General features: G+C 50.4%; 1 protein-coding gene, 1 long non-coding RNA gene and 1 pseudogene across 4 annotated transcripts; all 3 read right to left on the reverse strand.

The window, feature by feature from the left end:
- Positions 1 to 12,043: 12,043 nt before the first annotated feature.
- On the reverse strand, positions 12,044 to 13,783 carry LOC123158590 (desmethyl-deoxy-podophyllotoxin synthase-like; annotated as a pseudogene).
- Positions 13,784 to 14,091: 308 nt separating this feature from the next.
- LOC123160374 (desmethyl-deoxy-podophyllotoxin synthase-like) lies at positions 14,092 to 15,893 on the reverse strand. Its single transcript, XM_044578188.1, has one exon. It carries the CDS (start codon positions 15,810 to 15,812, stop codon positions 14,223 to 14,225), a length of 1,590 nt encoding a protein of 529 aa, XP_044434123.1. The 5' UTR covers positions 15,813 to 15,893; the 3' UTR covers positions 14,092 to 14,222.
- A 7,776-nt stretch (positions 15,894 to 23,669) lies between these two features.
- On the reverse strand, positions 23,670 to 26,261 carry LOC123162325 (uncharacterized). 3 transcript variants are annotated; one of them, XR_006481225.1, is made up of 3 exons: positions 25,683 to 26,240; positions 24,306 to 24,453; positions 23,670 to 24,208 (listed from the first exon to the last, which is right to left on the reverse strand). It is a non-coding gene; the product is annotated as an uncharacterized lncRNA (long non-coding RNA). The 3 variants fall into 3 exon arrangements; XR_006481223.1 differs by having other exon boundaries at positions 24,341 to 24,453; positions 25,683 to 26,239; XR_006481224.1 differs by having other exon boundaries at positions 23,670 to 24,453; positions 25,683 to 26,261.
- Positions 26,262 to 27,737: the final 1,476 nt, after the last annotated feature.

The raw sequence follows: 27,737 nt of genomic DNA on the forward strand, positions 1-27,737 counted from the left end.
CCCATCGCCTGGCCCTTTGCAGTCTGGGGTCTGGACATGGTGGGACCATTCAAGACGGCACGAGGTGGCTTGACTCACCTGCTGGTCGCAGTAGACAAATTCACCAAGTGGGTGGAGGCGAAACCCATCAAGAAGTTAAATGGTCCGACTGCAGTGACCTTCATTGCTGACATCACAACTCGGTATGGCATCCCACACAGCATCATCACCGACAATGGCACGAATTTTGCCAAAGGCGCCTTGGCTCGTTTCTGCGCGACACAGGGCATCCGACTGGACTTAGCGTCCGTTGCCCATCCGCAGTCAAACGGCCAGGTGGAACGAGTGAACGGCCTCGTCTTATCCGGCATCAAGCCTCGACTCGTCGTCCCGCTGGAGCGATCTGCCGGCTGTTGGCTTGAGGAGCTGCCAGCCGTCCTCTGGAGTCTGCGCACGACTCCAAACAAGTCAACCGGCTTCACACCCTTCTTCCTCGTCTATGGTGCCGAAGCCGTCATCCCAACGGACATAGAGTTCGACTCCCCGCGAGTCACCATGTACACCGAGGAAGAAGCAGAAGAAGCACGACAAGATGGCGTCAATCTGCTGGAAGAGGGCCGGCTGTTGGCACTCAGCCGGTCCGGCATCTACCAGCAGAGCCTGCGTCGATACTACAACAGGAAGGTCAGGCCAAGATCTTTCCAAGAAGGCGACCTTGTGCTCCGGCTGATCCAGCGAACAGCCGGCCAGCACAAGCTGTCGGCGCCTTGGGAAGGCCCCTTCATCATCAGCAAGGTGCTAGGAAACGACGCCTACTATCTGATCGACGCTCAGAAGCCCCGAGCGCACAAGAGGGACGACTCCGGCAAAGAAACAGAGCGCCCGTGGAATGCAAATCTTCTTCGAAGATTTTACAGTTGATGCAGTATGTATCGCACTACCCCTTTGTATTAAAGTACTAAGACTTTGGGCCCCCCGAGACGAGCTCGGGGACTGCCCTTTTTTGTTATCTGTATGATAAGCATTATGCCTTCGAGAAAATCGCTTTCGTTGCAAGCCACTTGGCACCGGGCCAGACTAGTCGGCCCGGGGACTCGCCGCCTTGCGCTATGAGGAGCTTCCCGCAGTCAGACAAGTAGTGCGCGATGCCCAATCCGCCTCCTGGCAAAGCCGCAGCTCGCAGAGCGACTGTGAGGCGAACAGGAGGGGGGAAGAACGGGTACCCACACGAAAAATGGCTAAGGACCTAAAGTGTGAACATAGCGTAAGACGGCCTCCAGCATTTCTAAAGCGGAAGCCGACTCATGAGTAGCCGGCTCGCCGTCTTTATTAGCTTTTATCAAGGACAGCTGACTCTTGGGTAGTCGGCCTGTCGCTTTCTATCCAACTTGCTAAAGAAACTCTAAAAATGGCCAAGTACTCGCTTTCCCGAAGTAGCCGAGCACTTGACCCAGCGACAGTCCGCGGAGCGGCTGTCCGACTGGCAAGGCAGCGACTAAGGGAAGGCAGCAAAGGGAAAAGCCTAAAGAGCAGTAAGCAAGGAAAGACGGAAGTCGGATAAATATTTACATAGGCCCTTGGCCGAATTTTCGAATAGAGGTTCAAGATACACCCCGCGGGTGGAACTGTTCAAAACTAACAAAGTTTTCAAAGATTGCTAAGACAGACAGGTAGAGGCAGCCTAGGAGGCGGCATCGGGGATCGGAGGATCGGAGGAGACGGCGGCGTCAGGCGCCGGGGCAGTCGGCTGGGCGGTCTCGGCTTGATCACCTCCGGCGGCGGTCGCCTTCTCTTGACGCGGCTCGTTGCTGGAGGCGCGGTCAAGCTGAGGCTGGCCGCCTGCTCCGTCTTCTGGCGCCTCCGCCTCGCCTTCGTCCTCCGCCTCGTCCTCCTCCTCAGTGCTGGAGTCGATCACCTCCGCCGAGTCTTCGCCATACTCCGGGTTCATTCCGAACCACTCCGGCGGCACTTCCTCGCCGCCTTCAGCCCGCTCGGGGACGAAGACGCTGGTGTCCGTGTACTCGGCGATGGCCGCAGCACGCTCGATAAGGGCGCCCTCCACGGCCTCCAGCTCGGCCTGGGCTTCTGACCGGAACGCGGCCAGACGGTCCAGGTCCAGCCCTGGATACCACGCCTTGACAAACTCCAAGGCCCGGCGCGCTCCGGCCCGGGCCGAGGAGCCCTTCCAAGCCTCAAGACGACCGGCGGCGACCTCCAGCCAGTCGGCAGTTCGGCTGGCGGTGCGCAGCGCCGGCATGCCTGGCCACAAGGCGGCAACCGCTTGGGCGCCGGCACGCTGAAGCCGGCGCATCAGCCGGTGAGCCGGACAAAGACGGGCTTCAATGCTCAGAAGCTGCTCCTCGACGGTCCGTGGGGCATTGGCGGCGATCTCCTCACCGTCCGCCCTTCGCGCCGCACGAGCAGCCTCGATGGACGGATTGACTGCCTGCGAATGGCCAGGGAAGAAGTCTGCCAAGACAAAAAGAAGCAAATCGAAAAAAATCAGAAGTCAGCCTGACGCATAGTCGGAAGCCCGAAGAGGCGAAAGAAACTTACCATCAACAATATCCTCGATCTCGTGGAAACCGGAGGTCAGCATCGCCTCCCTGTCAGTCTAGGAGGAGCGCTCGCTCTCGAACTCGGCCAGGAGGGCGGCCTCCTTCTTCTCGGCCTCGTCCTGCGCCTTCTTGAGCAGCTCCTACTGCTCGGCCAGCTGCGCCGCCAGCAGGTCGCGCTCCATGGCGAGCTTGCCACACTCCTCCTCCTTGGCACGACGGGCGGTATTGGCCTCGCCCAGCTGCTCCTAAAGAACGACGTTGGCTTCTGAGGAGCGAAAGAAGAGACAAATAAATCGTCAGCAAAGAAGATCGCCGGGAAGATCCGGCCCGACTGCTCAGCAGTCGGCCCGAATCTCGGGGACTACAGCCCGCGGGTGCGCCAGTGCGCCCCCGCGAAGAAAGAAGAACTCACTCCGGCTTTCCGACAAGTTGGCAGTCCGCTTGTTCAACTCCTCAACATTACGGTTGAAGGCAGTGACGCGGAGGTTGTGGTACTCCTGCAATGAATCATTGAAGACAAAGTTAGTGTTTGGAACTCGCCAGAGGGAGTTCCGAACCGCCTGCTCAGCAGCCGGCCCGGAACTCGGGGACTACACCCAGTGGATGCGCTGGCGCGCCCCCACAGAGAAACAAACAAGAGTCCAAAGGAAAAGAAACTTACTCGGACGGCCGATCGGGCGGCCAGATGCGCTCGGGTGCAGGCTTGAAGGGCGTCGCCCTCGGCCCGAAGCTTCGCCTGGACTTCCAGGAGCAGTTCATTTAACGGCCCAGTGCCGCCTCCGCGCACCCACCCGGTGGGCGCAGCGCTTGTGGCCTCGGCGTCTAGGGACGCCGAGCCGGCAACACCGGTCTCCCAAGGACGCGGCGCCGAGGTCGCCCTCTCAAGACGGCGACGTACCGGCGAGGCGACTTGGAGAAGCAGCCGCGTTTCAGCCTCGTCCATAGCCGGCGGCTCCGACGGATCCACCGGCTGCTTGCCGTGCGGCCTCCCAGACGGCGGTGGAGGCGGTGGTGGCGGCACGAGGGTGTCCGACATAGAAACATCGCCGCCCTCCTTCTCCACGATGGGGTCCTCAGTGCCGGCCCCTCCGTTTGCCCCGTGAACTCAGGAGGCGGCGGCGCAGACGATAGTGGGGGGACAAGCATCGCTGATCGGCGACGCGCGGCCTCCTCGGCGTGCCGTCTCGCTGCGAGGGCAGCCTCGGCATCCTCCAGCTCCTTTTGGACGGAGGCAGCCGCTTTGTCGGCCTCCGCCTTCTCCAGACGTTCGGCTTCCTCCTCCTCGCGCTTCTCCCGCGCGTTTCGCTCCGTCACCTCCCGGAGGGCGGCGGCGGGGTTGGCCCGCCGAGTATTGACGAACGTCTCCACCGACCCCATGACAGAGGGGACAACGACTCTCTCAAGGGAGAGAGGGGCCCTGGAGAAGATCGAAGGGAGTACGTAAACAAAGACTCGGATAAGATTCGACGAAGAAAAAGAAGGAGCATAAAGACTTACGCGGATACTAGCGGCGGCCTTCTCACTTCCCTTCGGAAGCGGTTGGCCTTCGCGGCTGCTTCCTCCCGTCTGGTCGCTGCGGCCGCCCCCTTAAGCTTCTTCATTTTTCCGCCGGGCGCACTCGGCCCGGTGTGACGCCTCTTCGCGCCGCCCTGGCTGGTGGAGGAGCCGACCTTCGGCTGGTGGCGCGGGGTGACTTCCCCTTCAGTGTCGTCGTCGGGCCAGTCGTCGAAAGTGGCCGAGGGCCTGAAGTCGCCTTCCGCTACTCCCCCCCCCCGCCTTCGGCGTCGGCTTCCATTGCCGCCGCCCCCAAGTCGGGGTCGTCGACGTCGCTCTCCGCGCGGTCAGGGACATACTCGCGGGGCTGTCTTGTAGCACCGGCGGCGGGCTGCATAAGAGGATTCTGGTTCAGAAGAGGCCGACAAGAGTTAGAAGCCGGAGTCGGCTGAGGAAAAAAGATGAAGCAATAGGAGGACGCGACTTACCACTGGCGGAGGGTTGTCGCGCGAGTACGGCTTCTTGCCGAACTGCCAGTCCTCCTCTTACTCACAGTGCGCGATGTAGTTCACCATGTTCGCCACCTCCTTGCGGGGCATCTCCTTGTTGCTCATCCGGCTTGGGTCTCGGGGGCCGCTCATCTGACAGATCAGGTGTGGCCGGCCTTGGAGTGGGAGAACTCGGCGCGCCACGAAGGCGGCCAGCAAGTCGGCCCCGACGAGCCCCTCCGACTGTATCAAGACTCGGAGTCGCGCTACGGCAGTGGCTCCGGCAAGGGACAGCGACTTGACCCTGTGGGACCAGCTGGGGAGCCTCCCGGTCAGGGGAGTGGCATTGTAGGGTGGCAGGTTGACCCAGTCGCCGTCGGGGGAGAGGTTCTTCACGTAGAAGTATGTGCGCTGCCACATCTTCACCGACTTGATCAGCGTGATGGGAGGAAAGGGATTGTCGGCCGTCGAGCGTCGCATCGCGATGAAGGCGCCGCACTGAGCCGGCACGCCGGCGATGTGCGTGCCGAGCTTAGAAGAGAAGAATTCCCCCCACAGCTCGATGGTGGGGAGAAGGCCGAGGAAACCTTCGCACAGGGTGGCGAAGGCGGAGAGCAGCACCACCGTGTTCGGTGTGAGGTGGTGCGGCTGAAGACTGTGGAACTCCAGGAACGAGCGGAAGAAGCCGCTCGCCGGCAGCCCCAGGCCGCGCATAAGGTGCGAGCGGAAGACGACCCGCTCGCCCTCTTCCGGCGCAGGCCGGATTTCCCCCTTCGGCGCGGTGCGGGCGCGCACGAGGTCCGCGCTGGGAAGACGACGTGTCTGGCGGAGGAACTCGATGTGTTCCTCCTCTACCTCCGAGCCGTCCCACACGCCGGAGCGCACGGCAGGGGCCGCGGCGGAGGAAGAGCTCATCGCCGCGGTATGGTGTGCTCTGGCTCAACGGCGGAGGAAGGAAGGAGAAAGAGAGCGAGATGGGGCAGGGGAGCGGGGAAGAAGGGCGCGCGAGCTGTGCCCCTCCGCTTTCCCCCCTCCTACTTATAGCCCAACGGGCTGAGAAGCCGAGGGGGCGGGCGTGGGATTAACTGCGCATAACGTCCCGCACCGCCCCACGATTTACCCCACGAAGTTACTGCGCGCAGTAACGACGTGGGAAAACCAACCGTCCGTGGCCGCAACGGATCCGTCCGTATGCCGAGGCGCGGTAGTGGCGGGCCCCGCCTGACGGCCCGTCCCGTCGTGCACGTGGGTGGGCAGACTGTTCTCCCCACATGGCGCCACGCGATAGGACCACCTTAACGACAGCGGGGAGGCGTACCAGGCACGCCGCCTGGTTTCCCGCCGCGACTTTCGAACTGAGGCTCTTCGCCGAAACCCCCGACTTTCGACAGTCGGCCCAAGAGAAGACGGCAGCCGAGTCCCAGAGTCTGCATTTATAAAGATTGAAGCTGCTGAAGCCCCACAATGCAACGATCGTCAGGCTTCACCAGCTTCGGGGACTACTGTCGGAGTAATGGGCCATGGGTAGGCTAACCCGAGCCCCAAGACCTTTCAAAGACATCGGGGCAGGCAGCGCCCCTCAAGCCGAGTCCCAGACGGCGACTCCGAGATAAGCCGACTCTGGGATGGCGACCTCTAGAGAGGCCGACTCCAAGCTGGCGACCTCCAAAGAGGCCGACTTTGGAGAGTCGGCCCGTGACTCCTCCTTCATCCCGAAGTACGATACGGGGTACGGTCACGACGTGGCCGTCTCCCCCTGCTCACGAAGGGCCGGCATGGCTACAGTGAGCCGTATCGCTGGAAGATCTCCGGCGAGGCGCGACACTGTTGCCATGCCTGCCCTGACCTCAGCCACAGTGCGCAGTACACTCTGCCCACGACGTCGGCCTGTACGACCCAGAGGCGGCGGGGCCGCCTGTCAGTGGGAGGGCCGAAGGCGGCCTGGGCGCCCGAAGACGGACCTGTGGGAGTCGGCCTCCCTGGAGTCGGCCGACTCCTCCCCAGGGCCCCACGAGCCATTAACCAGACAAGATGGGGAGTGGCGACGGTGATCGCCCGATAGACGGCGGCACTGTTGCCACGACCCGATGACCAAGCCTGCGTCACCAGGAGTGTCGCTATAGTATCAAGCCTGTCCGCGGGACCCGCCAGTCGGTGGGCCCCAGAAGCCGGCAAGAAGGGCGGTGGCCAGAGAGACAGACGGCTGGGACCCGCGCCCAGCCGTGTTACTATTGTACCCCCGGGGGGTAGCCCTATATAAACCTCCCGGGGCACCCATGCAAAGGGTTCGGACCTGAGTAGAGATAGAACAGATAGCACGGGAGGAGAGAACTAGCCTTGCTCTCTCCTGCCTCCCAAAACAGCTCTAGGAACACCATTGTAGTCACCTTGTTTGAGTGATCATGCGGAGACCGCGCAGAGCAGCAGTAGGGGTGTTATCTCCTAGGAGAGCCCTGAAGCTGGGTAAGATCCGTCGGCGTGCATGTCTTCGCCTCATCCCGCTTCCAGGCACCGGCGACGTTCTACTCGCTCCCACCATGATAAGCCATCCTTTGGCATATGTCGTATCCAACCCCCGACAACGGCCATGGCGAAGTTCGATCGCACATGGCGCACCGGCGAGCAGCTCCGGCGAGCATGCAGGCGAGCGCGCCGACGAGCATGCAGGCGAGCGGCGGCTCCGGCGAGCAAGCCGACGAGCAGCTCCGGCGAGGAAGCCGACGAGCAAGCCGACGAGCAGGTCCTGCGAGCGGCTCCGACGAGCGCGCCGACGAGCAGCTCCAGCGAGCGGCTCTAACGAGCGCGCCGACGAGCGGCTTCGGCGAGCAAGCTACCGACGGCAACAAGCCTGTACGTAAGGATGGAGGAGGCTTTGACCCACACGCAAGGGAGGAGATGCAATCTGAACGGTTATTACGTGAATCGAACGACTAGGGCTGGACCGGCCGAAAGTTTCGGCCGGTGCGCCGGCGCCTAGTACTGGCCCTGCCTATAACAGGAACCGACAAGAAGTTTTTTGCTTAGTCCCTTTTGTTTGGGATGATTCTGATGAGATAGCGCGTCAGTTGCTCACAGGAGGAAACCACCACATGAGAATCCTCTTCTAATCTAGCAAGCACTATTCCTACTTGACCGGCGAACATATCATATCTGTAGTATATCTTGTTGTGCACTATTAGTTGAGAGCGGCGTTTCGGTGCCCGGGTGTATCTGCACCCGGTCAAAAAAAAAATCGTAAAAAATTCATAAAAATTCAAAAAATTCCAAAAAAAATTTAGGTGGTAGAAAATTTGATGCGTGAGGTACACTCCAATTTTTAAAACATTTGGACTTCTGTGCAGCTCTCAGCAAAAAAGACAAATCAGACCAGAACAGTATATGAACAGTACACATTTTTACAGACCTCCGATTTATCTTTTTTGCTGAGAGCTACACAGAAGTCCAAATGTTTTGAAAATTGGAGCGTACCTCACACATCAAATTGTCCACCACCCCAATTTTTTTTGGAATTTTTGGAATTTGTTTAGTATTTATTTTGATTTTTTTCGTGAGCGCAGGTGCAGATGAGCTCGGGTTCAAATTCGAATTTTCCCTATTAGTTATGCTATATTACTTCCATGTTTTTGTTTTCATATTTTACCAATGGATGTTTATGTTAGGAACTGAGATTTGCTAGCTTTCATATTTTGCTTTAGTTTTTGAATACTGAAAGTGCATGCCCAATTTTTAATAAAGACTGGAATTGGTATTTCCTCCCCCCGTCTACAAGAAAAGATGCTCTGTTTCCCATGCAATCAAATTTATCTCAAGGGTGATTGATGTTGATTTTCTTAACACAACATTTTATTGTGATGACATAACTTTAGTTAGTAGGTTTTGCAAAGGTTACCAGGTAGTATCAGTTGTTTACCATTTAGATCTCCAACTGTATGAATCTCTACATAAGCTGTGGGCGTCGGCAGCGGGCAGACTGCCCCTTATGCTGAATTTAATTGCAGTTGAAAGTTATGCAATCATGAATGCCATTATTATTTGATGAATTTAACTACAGTTGCAGCTCTTTTATTAGCTCAACAATTAGTTTTAAAGGTCCTTCAAGTTACTGTAGCTGAAACTTACTCTGAAGATTAACCAACTATGTTCCCCTTGATCCTGTAAAAGATATTTTATTCATTTGAAATTACGCGCAGTGTTTATGCAAGCCAATACTATGTGGTATTAAAAAGCAAATGAAGAAACTTATTACTTCCATTGTGTAAATCATATTTCTGCAATTAGCATATTAGGTTAAGAAAATGTAACCTACTTATTCCACCATTCTCTTTATTTGGATACATATGGCTCTGTTTTCATAAATCCCTAGTTGATCCTATGATATGGATGTCCCCTTCAAGGCCACTGATTGCATGAGCGAGAGGTTGTCAATTGGACAGATTTGTTCTTCATTTCATTACTCAGTGTTGACGTATTTCTCTATTTTTATCTCTTTTTTCCATTAGACTTTTTGAAGGATGATAATAATCTTTAAACATTGTAGAAAGGTCATGTCTCTCTTTGTATTCATATACCAATTTGAAGCTTATAGCTTGATTTAGATATGAATGACTTCGGATATATAGTGTTTATAGAGTGGTTTAATGAATTGATCAATATTGTCGATCCATAATGTTACCCATAGAATTTCAGAGCATAACCACATATTGTTGTACCAGAATTTAGTGCAATGTTATTTCTCTAGAAATCCAACCAATGGAACAACTGTAATATTTTACGTGTGTTTTAGAACACAATTTGTGGAGTATCACTACATCAATGGGAAAGTATTTATATGATAGAAATAAATAAAACCAAATTGCTAAGAATACATCATGCAAAATCATTTTGGGCCTACTCTACTCAAGAGTGGTAACTACAAGTATTTTTAAAGGCATGGGCAATTGAAATTTGCACACTATTTCCTCATTTGAAAATGCTTATAAGGTGCTGGAACAAACAACCACACTATCATATAGCATATTGCATAAAGGTGTGGCACCGTGTTAAAATAGAAGAAGTGGACCTATGAAAGTCTTGGACCATGCTTACTGGGTCAGCGTTGTGTGTATTTTTCTCTGTTGCAACGCACAGGCATTTTTACTAGTAATAGTAAAGCTCAAATGGAAGCGTTTTCTTCACTTCACTATAACCAAACCCAGATTAGTTTGCTATTTGCCCATCTTTAATCCCCTCTGCATGTGCATATTATTTTCTTCTCTCTCGGTATTCTATCCGTCCAACCGGTCCAGGTTAGCATCCGGTTTGCCAAAAGAACCGGCCAGTTTGACCCATTTTCTCCGGTTCGATCATGGAACGATCTACTAAGCTTAAGAATCCGCCGAGGCCGCCGGTCTGACGGTCTGGTTTTTTTAACCATTTTTTATATATTTTTTAAAAGAGGAATACATGTTAATACCAAGCAGATACCAATTACACCCAACCTCTGCATCAACAAGATGTCTAGAAACATCTAGGGTGCACATAGCCAAAAAAAGAAAAGAAAAGAAAAGACCCTGCAACGGTGATCAATACGCCACATAGCAGTGCTCTAACCACCACCAAAGACAACACCCGGACTAAAAAGAAGGTTCTTCAAAAGCAACGCCTCCAAGACGGAAACAATGCACAAGCGTTGTCGTTGCTCGATCAAAGATCGTAGGTTTTCACCCTGGAGAAAGATCGCGCGTTCCCAAAACAGTGCATTCAACAAGGCCAGTGCCAGGCACAACCAATAAAGGCCAGACCTTGGGGTTTTACCCTGGAAATCACGACTAGGTACTCAAAGGAGCACCACCAACCAGGGAGACACACCTTACAAGGTCCTCATGAGTCTTATGAGTCGACCACCCGAATACTCGAAAACTAAGATCATTGAACAAAATTTGACCAGGTAGACACATCTTACAAGGCAGGATGCTAAACCACTGCTTTTTCATTGGATAACAGTGAAATAGGACCAAGAGAACTAGAAGATGAAATCTAAGAATCACAATCGCAACCACTACAACCCTGAGAGTGAGGCATCGGACAATCAACCAGTAGACTAGAGTCGATCCGTGGGACCAAAACACCATTTATTGTATAGTTGGGTGTCTGCTATCCCATTCGGCTTTGCCTCCAACAATGAGAGCATCAACAGAGAAATAAACTCAAAACCTGCTCTTCAAGCACTAACCCCAGGTTCCCATCCCCTCCCCTCTCCTTGCCAGCGAATCTGCAGCAAAAATAAAAATGGATGTTTACTTGTTCTTCGGTCCCGGGACACATATCTTATTTTCAGTTGATGCTTCTTAGTCCTTGAGCCCAGACTAAAGCCACCAATCTCTATGTTGCCATCATGAACACCAACACTTGATTCAACTGTCAATCTCAGGAAGAAATTAAGAGGAAAACTTGCGATTACAAACGAATTGTTTGACACGACTAACCAAATATGTCATATGTGACAAAAAGCATATGTTTAAAAACTTCATCCATGGGTGAATCAAATGATATGATTTGATGACATATACTCCCTCCGTTTCTAAATATATGACGCTTTGGTAGTTTAATTTGAACTGCAATAATGTCATATAGGAATAGAGGAAGTACCACGTATATTTTCCCGAAAAGGATAGCACATACTTCTTGAACGGAGGGCATACCACGTATATTTTCCCAAACAGTATAATTTGGTTGACAAAATAAAAAGACGAGAATGCGCTAAGCATCGAATCGAGGGGGTACCATAAGATCAACTCGGCCAATTAATTCTAGGTAACAGTCAATTCAACAGACGTGGGCATAGCCCAGTGGTTGGGGGCGCATGATTGTAAACCCAACGACCAGAGTTCGATCCACGTCGGGGACGAATTTCTGGAATTCTCATGAGGGATGCTTCTTCTATATCAATAAACCGTGGGTGCTAGTGCCCATGGAGTTTCATTTTTTTATAGCCATTGATAGCTGACAATTGGTCCAAATAACCTTTAAACCAAGTTAACTCCATCATTTAAATCTAGCTAGTTGGGTTACAGTTTGACATAGTAATAAGCTAGCGAGGCTTCTAGTTGTACTCTTCTTCACTCTTCTTCATGCCGGTCCACCACCTATACCTTGCGTCCAGCTTCAGCTTCTTCTGCACATAGGGATCCCACCGCCGCCACTCGTCCTCCTTGATGCCCTCATCCATGGCGGCGAGGTGCTTCGCCAAGACGTCCTTGCCCTCCATGCACTTGCGCAGCGCGGCTGTCGCCTTTGCGCACGAGACGACCTCTCCGGGCGTCCTGTCGGCCATGGATCTCTGCCGTTCCCATTCGCGGTCGCACTGGTCCGTCGCCATCTGGAACTCCTTGATGCTACCGCCTTTTGCCATGTCGTGGATGACGAGCGTCATTTCCGGAAGTGATCAAACAGGCCAAATCACCTGATCAGTGCCTTTTGTAAAAAAATTACTAGAAACACAGTGACATTTACAAATAATTAGGGACCAGGTAATTTTTTGCAAATCTAACCCCAAATGTGGTAGTTTTTTGGCGGCACGACCACTCGCGCCACAGGGACAAGCACGAGGTCGTTGCGCCGGCGCACGGTGACGCCCATCTCCTCCGCCATGTCCAGCTCCCCGGCCACCGCTCCGGCCGGCAGCTCCCAGTCGAAGTGGTACAACAGCCTGGCGAGTGCGAGCTCTACGTTTGCCAACCCGAACGCCATCCCGGGGCACATCCACCGGCCGGCCCCAAACGGCATGTACTCCATGTCCATGCCTTTGAAGTTGGCGGCATCGCCGCGCTCGAACCTCTCCGGCACGAACTCCTCCGCAGCCTCCGAGTGGGCCGGGTCGTCCCTGCTGATGGCCCATGCGTTAACGAGCACCATTGTCCCCTTGGGCACGTCAAAGCCTAGGACACGCTCTTGCGCTCCTGTGGCAGCAGCAGCGGCGCCAGCGGGTGCAGCCGGAGCACCTCCTTGACCACCAGGCGCAGGTAGTTTAGATCGACGAGCAAGGACTCGATCACCATGGGCTGTCCGACGAGCGCGAGTCGGACCTCGTCCTGCGCCTTCGCATTGTTCTCGGGTTCCTAACAAGCTCAGACATGGCCTACTGCAGCACCGTCGCCGCTGTCTCACTACCTCCGGCGAACATGTCCTGCATGACAAATTGACAAACACACCAACAATTTTTCTCATGGTCTCTGTGACTCTCTGATGGATGGACATGATTTTCTGATGGATCCAGTGAGGTTTGGTGCTTATGCCGACAACCGACTTGATGTTGTCGGTAGACAAGGGGAACAGCAGGTCGCCTTCCCACTGGATTCTCAGGAGCACGTCCAGGAGGTCTTCCTCCTCGTCGTTAGCCCGGCGGATGTCCTGGTGCTCCCGGACAATGGCGTCCATGAACGCGGCCAATTCCTGCCGGTGCTGCCTCATCCGGCCTGGCGTCCGGCTGAGAAGCATGGCCATACGCGACGACGGGTAGAGGTCCGGCAAGCTCATCCCGACGAACAGCTTGGTCTCACGCTGCAACAACGCCAGGAACACGCCCCGATCCTTGAACTTGCTCCCGATGACAGCGCACACTGATGAGTCAGCGGCGTACGCGGACAGCAGCTCGCTGAGGTTCGCGGTTCCCAGTGATGCAGACAGCGCCACCGCACGGAGTAGCTGGTCGGCCTCCTCCTCGCGCACGGGGCGGAAGGAGTGCACCCGCCAGGCACTGAGAAGCTCGACGGTGCAGATCTTTTAGAGCTGGCGCCACTCATCGCCGTACTATATATAGATACAATGAGTGGTCACATCCTTAACTATACATGGAAGGAGGAGGGTTTGTTGTACAAATAATAGACATGCAATATACATCTAAACACCACAGGAAGGCCACCACTCGAGCACACATCTCATTTGCCGTCCCACAATAACCCTCTAGCATCTCCTCACGAGGCCGCTCCTGAACAGGACCTATCCACCGTCATTGGCGCCGTGCGGGCTTTGCCAAGCGCCCTGCCTTGGCGGCAGTGAGAGGGGAATAAAAATGGCTGGTGGGTAGGAATTTTGTTCCCTCACCACGACCCTCGTACGAAGCTTTTTCTCTTGTACTGTCGTTTATGATTACGTTCATTGTTATGCAATTTTGTTTCTGTTTTTATAGTGCTGCTATTTTTTCAAATTACAGTACAACTAAAATTCAAAAATAAAATTACACTACAACTAGCTGTACAACATTTTTATGCTGCTTACGTACACCATTTCTCTAATGTACGTCACAATAAGCCAAGGCACGGACATATAGGCATGGCGGTGTCCGTTTCCATAAATTTGAGCAAACTCCTTGAATCAGCACAACACCAACGTGATATCGCTCAAGCTGAATCTTTTTTTTTTAAACGAAGGTTCGAGTCACACCCGACTTTCTTTGTTTTTTGTTTACCCGCAAATAAAAAAAACAAAGCTATCAACCGGCCTGGATTACATTGCAACATACAAACAAACAAAGAGAAAAATGCAAAGCAGCAAAAGATACATAGTGCAAACAAAAGAAGAGAAGAAACACATCATGAATGAAGCGCCGAGTTTGAGAGGGAAGGCGAAGATACAGGAGGGATACCAACTGCATGCAGAAGAATACTTCATTGCCCGCTTCCAGAAACCAGATTAACCGAAAAAGATTAACCGAAGCTTTTATCAACTAATTTAGCGGCACGGGCACTCGCACCACGGGGACAAGCACGAGGTCGTTGCGGCGGCGCACGGTGACGCCCATCTCCTCCGCCATGTCCAGCTCCCCGGCCTCCGCTCCGCCCGGCAGCTCCCAGTCGAAGTGGTACAGCAGCCCGGCGAGAGCGAGCTCCACGTTTGCCAGCCCGAAGGACATCCCGGGGCACATCCGCCGGCCCGCCCCGAACGGCGTGTACTCCATGTCAGCCCCCTTGAAGTCCGCGGCGTCACCGCGCTCGAACCTCTCTGGCATAAACTCCTCGGCGGCGTCCCAGTGCGTGGGGTCCCTGCAAATGGCCCACGCATTGACGAGCACCATGGTGCCCTTGGGCACGTCGTAGCCAAGGACTTGGCAACCGTCGCTCCGGCACTCCCGCGGCAGCAGCAGCGGCGCCGGCGGGTGCAGGCGGAGCACCTCCTTGACCACTAGGCGCATGTACTTGAGGTCGGCGAGGGAGGACTCGGTCACCGTGGTCTGGCCGGCGAGCGCCAGCTGGGCCTCGTCCTGCACCTTCCGCATCACTCTAGGGCTCCTCACCAGCTCGGACATGGCCCATTGCAGTGTCGTCGCCGCTGTCTCGCTGCCACCGGCGAATATGTCCTGTACGACCGACTTGATCATTTCGGTCGACAAGGGGAACTGCAGGTCGCCTTTCCGCTGGATCCTCAGGAGCACGTCAAGCAGGTCCTCGTCATCGTCGTCGTCTGCCCGGCGGTTCTCCTGGTGCTCCCGGACGACGGTGTCCATGAACTCGTCTAGTTCCTTGCGGTGCTGCCTCACCCGGGGCGGCGTCCGGCTAAGGAGCATGGCGAGGCGTGATGACGGGTAGAGGTCCGGTAAGCTCATCCCGGCGAACAGCTTGCTACCGGTTGACACCAACTCCAGGAAGCCGTCGCGGTCCTTGAATCTGCTCCCGATGATGGTGCGCACGGACGAGTCGGCGGCGTAAGCTGCCAGCAACCCGCTGAGGTTAACCATGGCCCGCGACGCCGCCACCGCCCGGAGCAGCCGGGCGGCCTCCTCCTGGCGCGTGGGGCGGAAGGAGAGCACGCGTCGGGCGCTGAGGAGCTCGACGGTGCAGATCTTGCGGAGCTGGCGCCACTGGGCGCCGTAGGGCGCGAAGAAGATGCCCTCGGCGCCCGGCTGGATGGAGAGGTGGGCCATGCGGCTGAGGTAGCGGGAGGCGAAGTCGACGTCGTGGGAGACCATGAGCTCGCGCGCGGCGTCGGCGGAGGAGGCGACGACAACGGGCAGGCCGCCGAGGCGGAGAAGCAGGAGCGGGCCGTGGCGCTGTGCCAGGTCGCGCAGGGCGCGGTGCGGCAGGTCCCGCGCTAGGTGGAGGAGGTGGCCGAGCAGCGGGAGCGGCCACGGCGACGGGGGCAGGCGGAGTGCGGGCGCACGGAGCCGGCGCTGGCGCCGACGGTGGAGCCAGAGGAGTAGGACGACGGCCAGGAGAGGGAGGAGCGGCAGCGACCCCATGGCCAAAGGAGGAGGATGGGACTCGAAAGGACGCTGCAGCTTCTGGTCGATGGAGGAAAGCCGTGGTTTTGTAGCTTGCATTGCATGGTGTTGAGCTCGCAGTCTCACACGGAAATGCCTACCTACCTTGAGTCATCCCACGTGATGCTCAAGGAACAGGGCGCGCCTCCTACCGTGACCTTTGCGAACGAACCAATGAACGAGCGAATTCTTCTTGTACGAGCACGTGCACGGCCGGGGTCGCCTCTGTTTCTTCTTCTTTTCTTTTCTTTTTTGCAATTCCTATTTCTTCTTCTTCTTCTTCTTCTTTTACCGGCCGCACGTCAATTGCTCGGTTCCGGTCCTCTACATGCAACGCCTAGCTGCCGGCTCGTCTCCTCCTTCCTCTCCGGCCCGCCGGTCAGCACAGCGCCGCCGTACGTTGTTGACTCCGGCCATCCTCGCGTGCGCACGTACGTACCGCCTGGACCGCTCCTCGACTCAATTCCTCGCGTATCCTCTCCACTTGGGTTTCACCAAGTTTAATTTAAAGATTTTTTGTTTATTTGTTATTTTTCGAAGTAAAATTGAAACGCATTGTTACCATTTTTGGAAACTTTTTTGTTTGTTTGTTTGTATAAGATTTCCATTAACCACATATGAATTACTCTATATAATATAATATGCTTGAGAAGAGAATAGCCAAATACCATCAACCTAAGACAAATATGTACAGCGGTGCTATTTTCAAACGGCAGACCTTGTGCTAAATGGAGCACCGCAGCAAAAATGTATACTAAAAATACACAATCTTATCTGTATGTAAATAGTTGATCATGTATTCAAAATATATTAATCAACAGCTAAAAATGTTAATTAATTATTTAAAAAATGTTAGCTAATAGTTCAAAAAATGTTGACCATATATTAAAAAAACCTATTCTGTACTTTAAAAAATATTAAACTTGTATATAAAGATGTCCCTGATGTATATGAACAATATACATTGTGTGTGAAAAAATGTTTATTTCCGTTAAAAAAATATTCACCATGTATTTGAAAAATGTTGAACATGTATTCAAAATAGTTTTCAAAACTTGTATTTAAAGAGTATACTTTGTGTGTTTAAGAAAAATGAAGAAACAAATGAAACAAAGAAAACCAAAGAAAGAAAGAAAAAGAAAACAGTGAAAATCAAGAAGGAAACAAAAAGATAAAGAAAAACCAAAAATGAAAGAAAAGATTTAGATGGGACCCAATCCAGGTAGTGGCTTGGATGGGACACCCGGCTTTAGATGTTAGACTTTGGTGCTATGTCTGTTTAGTATTAGGCATGGACATTCGGCACGCCTTCATCAAGGGGATAGGAGTACATCCTCCTTTGATGGTGTTGCCAAGATGATAGCTTCGAATTTATTGATGTAATACATTGTATGGTCTTTGTGAATAATTAATAATATGGTTGCATGCATCGTCCAGATGCAGAGGCCGGGGTACATCCTCCTTTTTCTAAAAAAAATAGTTGTCAGTTGGTCCTAGTAACCTTTTTAAACCAAGTTAACATCATGAACATCGACACTTGATTCAACTGTCAATCTCAGAACAAATTAAGAGGAAAACTTGCGATTACAAAGGAATTGTTTGACATGACTAACCAAATATATATATATATCATATGTGACAAAAAGTATACGTTTAAAAACTTCATCCATGGATGAAAGGAAAGATATGATCTGGTGACATATAGCACGTATTTGTTTCCCCAAACAAAAGGATAGCACATATATATTTACTTTACAACCTAAAAGGTCGAGAATGCCCTAAGCATCGAACCGAGCGAGTACTTGGCCAACTAATTCTAGGTAACATTTAATTCAACATGACTAGAGCTCTTGATAGCTGACCATTGGTCTTAATAACCTTTAAACCAAGTTAACTGCATCAATAAAATCTAGCTAGCTGGGTGACAGTTTGACATAATAATAAGGTAGCGAGGCTTCTAGTAGTACTCTTCTTCACAGTTCTTCATGCCGGTCCACCATCTATACCTCGCGGCCCGCTTGGCCTGCATATAGGGATCCCACCCCTGCCACTCGTCCTCCCTGATGCCGTCATCCATGGCGACGAGGTGCTTGGCCAAGACGTCCTTGCCCTCCATGCACTTGCGCAGCGCGGCCGTCGCCTTGGCGCACGAGACGACCTCTCCGGGCTTCGTGTCGGCCATGGATCTCCGCCGTTCCCGTCCACGGCACTGCTCCCTCGCCGTCCCAAACTCCTCCAGGCAACCGCCGATTCTCATGTCGTTGAGGAAGCACACAATTTCGGGGACTTTGGCGAACGCGTTCCTGGCCCTCTTCCACCACCGCCCGTCCATGGAGATATCGTTAGGGCTATGGTTTCGCTCGCTCTCGGTGGAGGCTTTGATAATTTGATTCCATCGATGTTGGGTAGAGATTAATATATGTGGTGGATAACATACCTTACCGTGTCCGAATTAGCTAGAGCTTTGTCGATCGATCGGATTCCGTTTCCGCCTCAAACTCTTCTTCCCGTACTTGTGCGCTTCATTCTCCTAATTAGTCATTGCAAGCTAGCATGCATCACCCATCAGTTTTTTTTTTGAAAAAGGAAGAAAACCCCGGCATCTGCATCAATCGATGCATGCAGCTATATTATTAATAAAATTGTAACGAAGTCTGAGATCCAAAAATGTAAATTGGCTAAAGATAGCCCGTGCTACCGTCTCCCAATAATTGCACTTAATAACCAAAGGCTCTATGTAGTCCGGAGTGAGTAATGACCACATACGGATTCAAACTGTGGCTCTATAAAGGAGTTGCATGTAGGAACGCTTGAATTTCAACGGGCCGGGGGGCGGGGGGGTTGCGCCAAACTTTCTCCGCTTAGTTACTAAATCAAGAAACTTTGGCCTTGTCTGAAATCAGCCGCTCCAGCGCGCTCGTCAGATAGCTATCCCCTTTGTAGATAACATGCAAAAAATTAGTGAAGTTTGTCCCATTAAAAATCAAATCATTTTTAGTATTCCATATCGCCCAAAATTGTGCACATATCCCTATCCGAATATGTTTTGCTATATGTATGTCCACACTATTAAGCCACGTCCCAAATAACGTGTTGATGCTTATTGGGGAATGAACATTAAAAGCTATATATATTGAGCGCCATAATAATTTCGCAGGTCGACACTCGAGAAAGAGGTGTTTAATCGTTTCATTTTGATTGCAATATCAACATTTGAAATTACCAACCGAACTACTTTTCAGCTATTTATTGTTGGTGAGTATGACTCCTTTGTGAACGAACCACATGAAAATTTTAATTTGGAGCCGAACTTTAATCGTCCATATGTGCAATGATCTTGACAATGGTCCGGAATCAATTAGGTCCAGATACATAGATTTCACTGAAAACGATCCATTCGCAACTAACTTGAAGCGAATCGTATCCTCATGGTCCGATAGTTGAATATCCATCAACCAGCGGACTAGATGCAACCAATCGTTCCACGTTTACCCACTAGGGATCTCCTAAGTTGGATTAAGTGGTACCTAATTTAAATTGTGATGACATAGTTTTCCTTACGTTGTACAATATTATATAGGGAAGGATATTGCAGAGCCAAGGGCATCTCCCCTAGCCATGTGTCTTTCCAGAATCTAGTCTTGGTACCATTACCTACTATGAACTTTACCCGTTGGAAGAAGCTTACCTTTATCCTCATTAACCCCTTCCAAAAAGGCGAGTCTGTATGCCTAGCTGTAGCCTGGGCCAAAGTCTTAGTACGTAAGTACTTATTCCGCAATATTTGTACCCACATACCCTTGGTCTCAACCGATAACCTGTATAGCCATTTGCTAAGCAAGCATCTATTCTTTACCTCTAAATTCTCGGTCCCTAACCCACCTTGGTCCTTTGGCCTGCAAATAGTATCCCATCAATCCAATCGGCATTTCTTCTTAGCCTCATCACTTTCCCAGAAGAAGCAGGATCGATAGAAGTCTAATATTTTCCGTACCCCTATCGGCACTTCAAAGAAAGATAAAAGGAACATCGACAAGCTCGTCAACAAACCAAATTTATCATAACCAGCCAACCTCCGTAAGACATTAACTTGCCCTTCCAGCAGCTTAGTTTTTTTTTCAAATCTATCTTCTATACATTTTCATTCCTTGTTTGTTAAACGCCTATTCTGGATTGGGATTCGTAGATAACTAAACAGTAAGGATCCCATTTCACATCCGAACAATTGTCTGTACTAATTTTTTCCTCTTTCGCTCTTCCGAAACAGAACAATTCGCTTTTGTTAAAGTTTATCTTTAGTCCAGACAACTACTCAAATAGGCATAACACAAGCTTCATATTCTTGGCTTTCGCGAGGTCATGCTCCATGAAAATAATAGTGTCATCAGCGTATTGTAGAAATACCTTGCTTTTACCAGTGTCAGCAAATGTGATGTGACTTTTGTCAGACAGGCGTAGAGTTGAATCCATCAGAAGACTTCGATCACCAGTCATATGGCTGGTGCAACCACTATCCATAATCCATTCTGAAGCCTTTGGTGTCAATACCCTACAGTACAGTTTTGGGGGATAGGCTTCACCAAGAGACTTGTGAAGCAGAAACATTTGACGAACTAACGGAACATGAAAGTTCAGATCTTGGTTAGGATAAATAGGATGATTATCAAGGAATCCTGGGGCGAAATACATAGTAAGACCATGGACATTTTATCTTGTGTCCCACAAGATGTTTAAGGTCCCCAGCATAAGCACCGGATGCCTTTGATTTCTGGCTGGAGACCTTACCCTGCAGAGAGTTAAGTTTGCTTAACCACCCACATCTTCAGGGGTGGCTTAGAAGCAATGAGTCTAAGTGCGACATCTGAGAACTTTGGCTTTGGAGCCCTAGAAAATAGCCTTGCAGGAAGTGAATAATAATCATAAAAATAAGCAGAAAAGTTCTTGGACTTATGAACATAGCGGTTTGATGAAACACGCTCATATTCAAAAGTCTGAGTATAGTTTCCCTGCAAAACATTTGCGTTAGGGTGACTCAGGTGAGTCCTCTGTCTGTATGAAGCCTTTGGTCCGGGATTTGTCTTGTTCCCGGGTGGTGTCATGATGACATTCATGGGAAGACTTTCAAGACAACTTTTGGGTACCCAGATCTTCTTAAGAGGCGGTCCATTCCTGTAGTTAGTGCCAATATAGCTGGCAAACACTTCACCATTCTGATTCCTGAACAGTTTATAGTTTGCATCAAAGGATTCATCAATGATAATTGGGTTAGCACAAGAGAAGCCAGATAAGGTAGATGGGTCCACTGAAGGTCCCGTAGCAGAAACCCATGTGGTTTTGGGGTACTGCTCAGGCATCCAGTAAGACCCATCAACATTCATTTTCCTCTCGAACCCAACACCCTCTTTCCTAGGGTGTCGGTTCAGAATCTGCTTTTTGAGGACATCACATAGTGGCTGATGCCCTTTGATACTTTTGTACATACCGGTCTCAAGCAATGTCTTCAACCTAGCATTCTCATCAGCAATAGTAGTGGTATCCTCAGCAGAGGGATTAGTTACCACATTAGCAGTTGAAGATATTGCAGCAGTAGCAGCCGTTGAACATTCAGCAACAGAGATAGCATTATCACGCTCAAGACATTTTAGACATGGTGGTTCAAATCCTTCCTCAGCGGAATTGATCTGTTGAGCACGGAGTGACTCGTTCTCCTTTTGAAGATCTTCATGAGCCGATCTCAATTTCTCAAGCTCTTGTTTCCTTTGAAGATAATCATAGGAGAGCTTTTCATGAGAAGTTGAGAGCGTTTCATGACGACTTTCAAGTTCCTCTATCTAACATGAAGATTTTTAATGTCTTCAATTAAGGACCGAGTTCGGGTCATTTCCGCGTCCAACAGGTCATCGCTTTTGTCTAACAACTTTTGAATATGTTCCATAGCATTCTATTGTTCAGTTGCAATTTTAGCAAGTGTTTTGTAGCTAGGTTTAGATTTACATTCAGAGTCATCTTCACTTGATGTTTGAAAGTAAGCATCGCGTGTGTTTACCTTGGCACCACGTGCCATGAAGCAGTAGGTGGGAGCAGAGTCATCCTCATCCTTGGCATCAGCGTTGGTGACGAGGCCATTGTCTTCAGTGTTGAAGATGGACTTGGCGACATACGCAGAAGCTAGAGCCAGGCTTGCTACTCCAGAATCAGATTCCTCTTCAGACTCCACCTCTGCCTACTCAGATGCAGACTCCTCCTCTGAATCCATCTCCTTGCCAACAAATGCACGAGCCTTGCTTGATGAGCTCTTCTTGTGTGATGAAGACTTTGATAAAAACTCACTAGTAGAAAACAGGGCATACGTTCGGGCCAGATTACCCCATTAGTCCCGGTTCGGTCACGAACCGAGACCCATGGGCCCATTGGTCCCGGATCGTGAGGCCAGGGGGCCTGCCCGGCCTCGTGGGGGCATTGGTCCCGGTTCGTCTGGACCCTTTGGTCCCGGTTGGTGGGACGAACCGGGACCAATGGGCCTCACTCCTGGCCCACCACCATTGGTACCGGTTGGTGACTTGAACCGGGACCAAAGGGTAGCCTTTAGTCCCGGTTCATGCCACGAACTGGGACCAATGAGGTGCCTATATATACCCCTCGCCCGCGAGCAGAGCACTCCACTGCTCTGTTTTTCTTGCTGGCCGTTGGAGAGCTTTGTGGTGCTCTAGCTCACCTCCTATGCACACGAGGTGTTCGATGGAATGCCTGAGCCACACTACTTAAGCTTTCTCCTGTCCAAGCTCGACCTCCAAGCTCCATTTTTCTTAATATTTGTCTAGGTTTAGCGGTCCGTCACGTGCCATCCCCGTCTACCGCCGTCGATCGCCCGCGCCGATCTCGTCGCCGGCACCACCATGGTGAGTCTCTTATTCTTATCTTCTTTCTGAAAGGAAAAAATTCTTCCTTGTATGTTTATATAGATACTTGTATAATTTTCTTATTTTTATTATTGCTTCTTATTATTTAGTGTGATGGTTTTGGTATCCGCCCCCGTCGGCCCTCGTCTTGTCTATGATTCAGATGTGGTATATATTATCTTTATAACTACTAGCAAAAGGGCCCATGTGTTGCAATGGGAAAAAATATCACACATGGTTCAAGATTTTAGCAATCCAATCACCGACTTGCATATGTCTAGTTGATTCAAGCACTGGCTCTTCTGCCATGACCTCTTCGCGTCTAGTTGATGTATGATTGTTAGATAATAATCTAACACTTTATGAGGTAATTCGTCACTAATGATTATATTCGAATGCACAGACTAATTATAGCATTGTGCATTCTTCTAAGAAGAAAGTGTAACCATCTAGATGAACACGCTGCTAGCTCTAGTTATCAATGGAGTGGCACCGTCCATCAATTTTATTTCATTCTGATAAACATGAAGATATTTGTTTGACCTTGATTTTCATGAAGAAGAAATAAAAACATGATTATGCTTCTCAATAGCTAGTCATCATCTATGTTTTTCTAAATCATAATCTTTGTAGCTAAAGACCACTGCAGAGGCAATCTTTGAATTTATTGGACACCATACCAGGCAATAATCTTAAGAAGCAAGAGACACAAGTTATATGTGCGAAGGGGTAATAAATGCATAAGAAACCAAACCAATATAGGAGTATTAGTCTATGGATCTACATCCTTTTTGCATACTAATGTTATGGTTATTGATCTAGTTGCCAAAAATGTATCATCTACATGCTTGAGCAGCAATCATTAGTATGTGCACTGCTGAGGAAGACCGTACAACGTTACTAATTCAAAAATAACCATACAAAGACCATGCTATCATTTTCCAGTATATATACAGTACCAAATCCATAATGTCTAGCCTTGACCAACCTAGCTCATTTCAAGCCGTTATTGCTGCTGTTGAGTTGAACTAACCTTGTAATAAGAGGCTTGTGCTTATTTAGCCAGCACTCAGTTGAAAGAGAAAAATATGAAGGCATTGGTTCCTGAAACCTGACCGCATGTCCTCCTCTATTCTAACCGAACACCACTGCTCTGTTTTCTCCCCTGGCCGAGCAGTTCGTGGGCGCGCGTGTGTGTAACCACCGGCGAAGGACTTATTGAGTGGGACAAAGGCAACACATGCGCTATGACATTCTGCAACTACCACACGAATTTAGAATCAACCATATAAAAAGTCCAACGACTAAGATTACATGCTTTAAAGGCATGCAAGGACTCCAGGAGCGGGAAGGGGTCAGGTCTGTGCCTTGTTTGGGACAACTCCATCAGTCTGAGCCTTCTTCAAAGTTGGGCGCCGCGGCCAGCATGGGTCGAAGCGTCTCATCGACGCCACAATGTCTGTTCAGTTCAGAGACGGTGATGTGTCACTTGCCACCTTTTCATTACAGGGACTACAACAGGCTTACACCGGCCTGAAACACTTCATACACTGAAAACTATACAAAGGAAAACGATACAGTAGGATTAATAGAAAAGAAAAGGAGGGACAAAATCACAATCTTACATATAGGTGATACAACATAGTGCTCCAACCTCTAAGGATGCCTTCCTTAATTTCATTTGAATACCTGTTGGACTACAACATAGGATCATCAGCAATCTTGCTAGCAGTAATGTGCAGTTCCTCAAAAAAATCCTGGAAGAGCTTGGAGTTTCTGCGCTTCCATATATTCCAGGGTACCTAGCAATTTAGACACAAAGAAGCAATTCAGATCCAAAGCAGCAGTTTAGCTGTTTAGTAAACAGAATAGTTCTTAGACCATTCAACAATTCAGCAAATTCAGACCCAAGAAGCAGTTCAGCAGTTTAGTAAACCGAATAATTATTAGACCGTTCAGAAAAACTAAGATCTTTGAACGCTATACCATTTAACCTAGCAATCCATTTGAAATCTATAATCACTGCTATTCACTTCCTCATGTAAGAAATCAAATCAAAGCATGACACCATTAGGAAGAAAAGCACACATATTAGGCATTGATGGGGAAGTTTAGCAAGAAAATATAATCTCCACTTCTCTTATTCTCTTGACTTCATCAGCAGATCGGAAGGAGTTGGAGAAGGCACAGTGCCTCATCTTCCACTTGAACGACATATGTGCAGAAAAACACCTTGATGGCTTGTCCTCTGTTAATTGTGAGTGCTCATTAATTCTGCTGCCCAAAACATAAACGCATGAAACTCATGCACCTCTAGCTAGCTCTTGTTGAAGGAGTGATCTGGTGAACCAATTCCTAGCCAAAGCAACACACACACACAACCCGGCGAACCGCACGCTCCCGCCCGGTAAACCACACTCCACGGCCCCGTGAACCGCACGACACAGCCTAGCGAAAACTGCACGTCGCTGTACCACAACCACCAGCGGCGAGGAGCAGAGCACCAGCTCACGGCGGGAACTTGTCATCTGGACGCCCGGTGACACCCCCAATCCCCACCCAATACCTGGATCGACCGGGGCGACACCGGTAAACAGGAGATCGCGGGACTGCAGCCTCACGACATAGAGCAGAGCAAAGATAACTGAATCGAACACATAAAAATTCTACTGTAATGAACTGCACAGGAAACTGACAGCCGAACTTGTAAGTTCTGAATTGCACTTGACGCAGGCAAATTTTTACAACCTAGATGCAAACATCATCCAGAGAACCTCAAACAGAAGAAAGAACTGCACTGAACTGTATTTTTGCACATCAAAAATCAGAAACAAAAATGCAAAAACTTTGAACTCCATGGCAGAGGAATCCATAGAGCAGAGCACCACACTACGGACCAGCACCAGCAAGGTACACGGCGGGGCGGACAAGGCGAACTGCATAGCTTCGCCACCCTGTACTACATGCCGCGGGGTGGCTGGGAAAGATGAGGAAGGGGAGGTCGATAGAGAGCAAGCGTCGGTGAGCTCACCCTCGATCTTGAAGTAGAGGAGAGGAAAGAGGGAGCGTGGCGGCTGGGGCTCGCCGGACCCTAAGCTGGAAGGGAGGGTAGTGGAGGCAACCAGTCGCGGGGGAGGAGAGGAGTAGTTGCTGGCCTGGATCCGCGGCCAGGAGGCGCGCTCGGGCGGTTGCTGGCTCGGATCAATTGCCGGGCGGCGCTTTGGGGGCGGTGGGAGATTGAGGGAAGCCCAGCCGGGGGCGATGAGGGGTGGTGGCCGCTGGATCCAGCTTTTGTCGAGAGCTATGGAGGTGGGAGGCGTAGCCAGGGGATTGGAGGTGTGGTTCTGCGGGAGTTTTGTGGAGCGGTGGCGCCACGCGGCTAGGAGGTAGACGGATGGGGGCGCCGGGTCTCGGGTGCACGTGGGTCATCCGGTGGGTGGCCAGTGGCAGCGCCCGACGATGGTGGAGAGGATGGTGGTTGGTGGGGGTGGAGAATGAGCCAGGGAGGAAGAAGGTGGGGGAGTGGGGGCGTTGTTTAGGCGGCCGGTGACACGCAATGAGGCGGTGCAGGGCCGGGCGGGGCTGGGCAGGGCAGGAGGCGACCGGCAGCGTGCGGCGCCTGGCAGGAGGTGGATGTGGCAGGGAGGGCGAGGCAGAGCGTGGCTGCGTCCTTTTCCCCTTCGTACCGGTTCGATTTAGACTGCAGATTGAATAGTCAAAACAACATGTGCTTTTTTGCAAAACGCCACGACGATGAACCCGAGAGACTCAATCTGTGCTTTATTATTAGGGAGATATTTGATTCATTTATTGTTTATGACAATTATGCCGACCAACGTGACATAGATTTTATTTATCTAGGAGGTATGTGAACCGGAAATTCCAACCGACCCTATTGTCGAGAGGTTAAATTTAATTGAAGAAGAAAACAATTTCTTGAAGGAAAAAATAAAAAAAATTGAGGAGGAGAAGATGATATTGGAGTTGCATGTTGCGGATCTCGTCGATGATCACAAGATCAAGATGGATGCAATGCGCTTGAAGATTAGAAAGATTAAAAAATATGACATTCATACCGAGGCTTGGTATCACTATGTCGTTCGATCAATTGTTACCATGGTTGCGATTAAGATCACATTTGTTTTCGCATTGAAATGTTTTACATAGTTTCAATGTATTGTTTAATTAATTAGATGCTATGGAGAGCTATATGTTGTTCAACGAGAACTATGTATGTGCTTTGGTTTTAATGCGGTGATGAACTTCTATTAATTTGGTCACTTAATTATCTATTAATGATGTTCTGTAATGGTTTTTGACACACTTAATTATATATAATGCACGCAGATGAACCGGCAATGGATGTACGGTGACAGACACACCTCCAAGTACATTAAGGGCGTGCATGATTTTCTCGAAGTGGCTGAGGCAAACAAGCAGAATGGTTTTATGTGTTGTTCATGCCCTATCTGTGAGAATACGAAGTCTTACTCTAACTGGAAAATCCTTCACATCCACCTGCTTGAGAAGGGTTTCATGCCACACTATAATGTTTGGACCAAGCACGGAGAAATAGGGGTTATGATGGAAGACAACAAAGAAGAAGAGTACGATGACAACTATGTGCCCCCTAAGTACGGTGATGCTGCAACGGGGAATCTGTTGAAGATCAAGAGGAACCAGACGATATGACCAATGATGAACTCCGCCGGGTAATTATTGATGCAAGGAGTCAGTGCGAAAGTGAAAAGGAGAAGGTGAAGTTCGATCACATGCTAGAGGATCACAAAAAAGGTTCGTACCCTGATACGTCTCCAACGTATCTATAATTTTTTATTGTTCCATGATATTATATTACCTGTTTTGGATGTTTATGGGCTTTACTTTACACTTTTATATCATTTTTTGGGACTAACCTACTAACCGGAGGCCCAGCCCGAATTGCTGTTTTCTTGCCTATTTCAGTATATCGAAGGAAAGGAATATCAAACGGAGTCCAAACGGAATCAAACCTTCAAGAGCGATCTTTTTGGAACAAACGCGATCCAGGAGACTTGGAGTGGACGTCAAGAAGCAGCTGAGGTGG

The sequence above is a fragment of the Triticum aestivum genome, chromosome 7B (genome assembly GCF_018294505.1).
Source record: "Triticum aestivum cultivar Chinese Spring chromosome 7B, IWGSC CS RefSeq v2.1, whole genome shotgun sequence".
Taxonomy (NCBI): domain Eukaryota; kingdom Viridiplantae; phylum Streptophyta; class Magnoliopsida; order Poales; family Poaceae; genus Triticum; species Triticum aestivum.

Coding starts and splice junctions, on each gene's coding strand:
- LOC123160374 (XM_044578188.1), bottom strand. CDS start 15,812: ATGCAAGCTACAAAACCACGGCTTTCCTCCATCGACCAGAAGCTGCAG.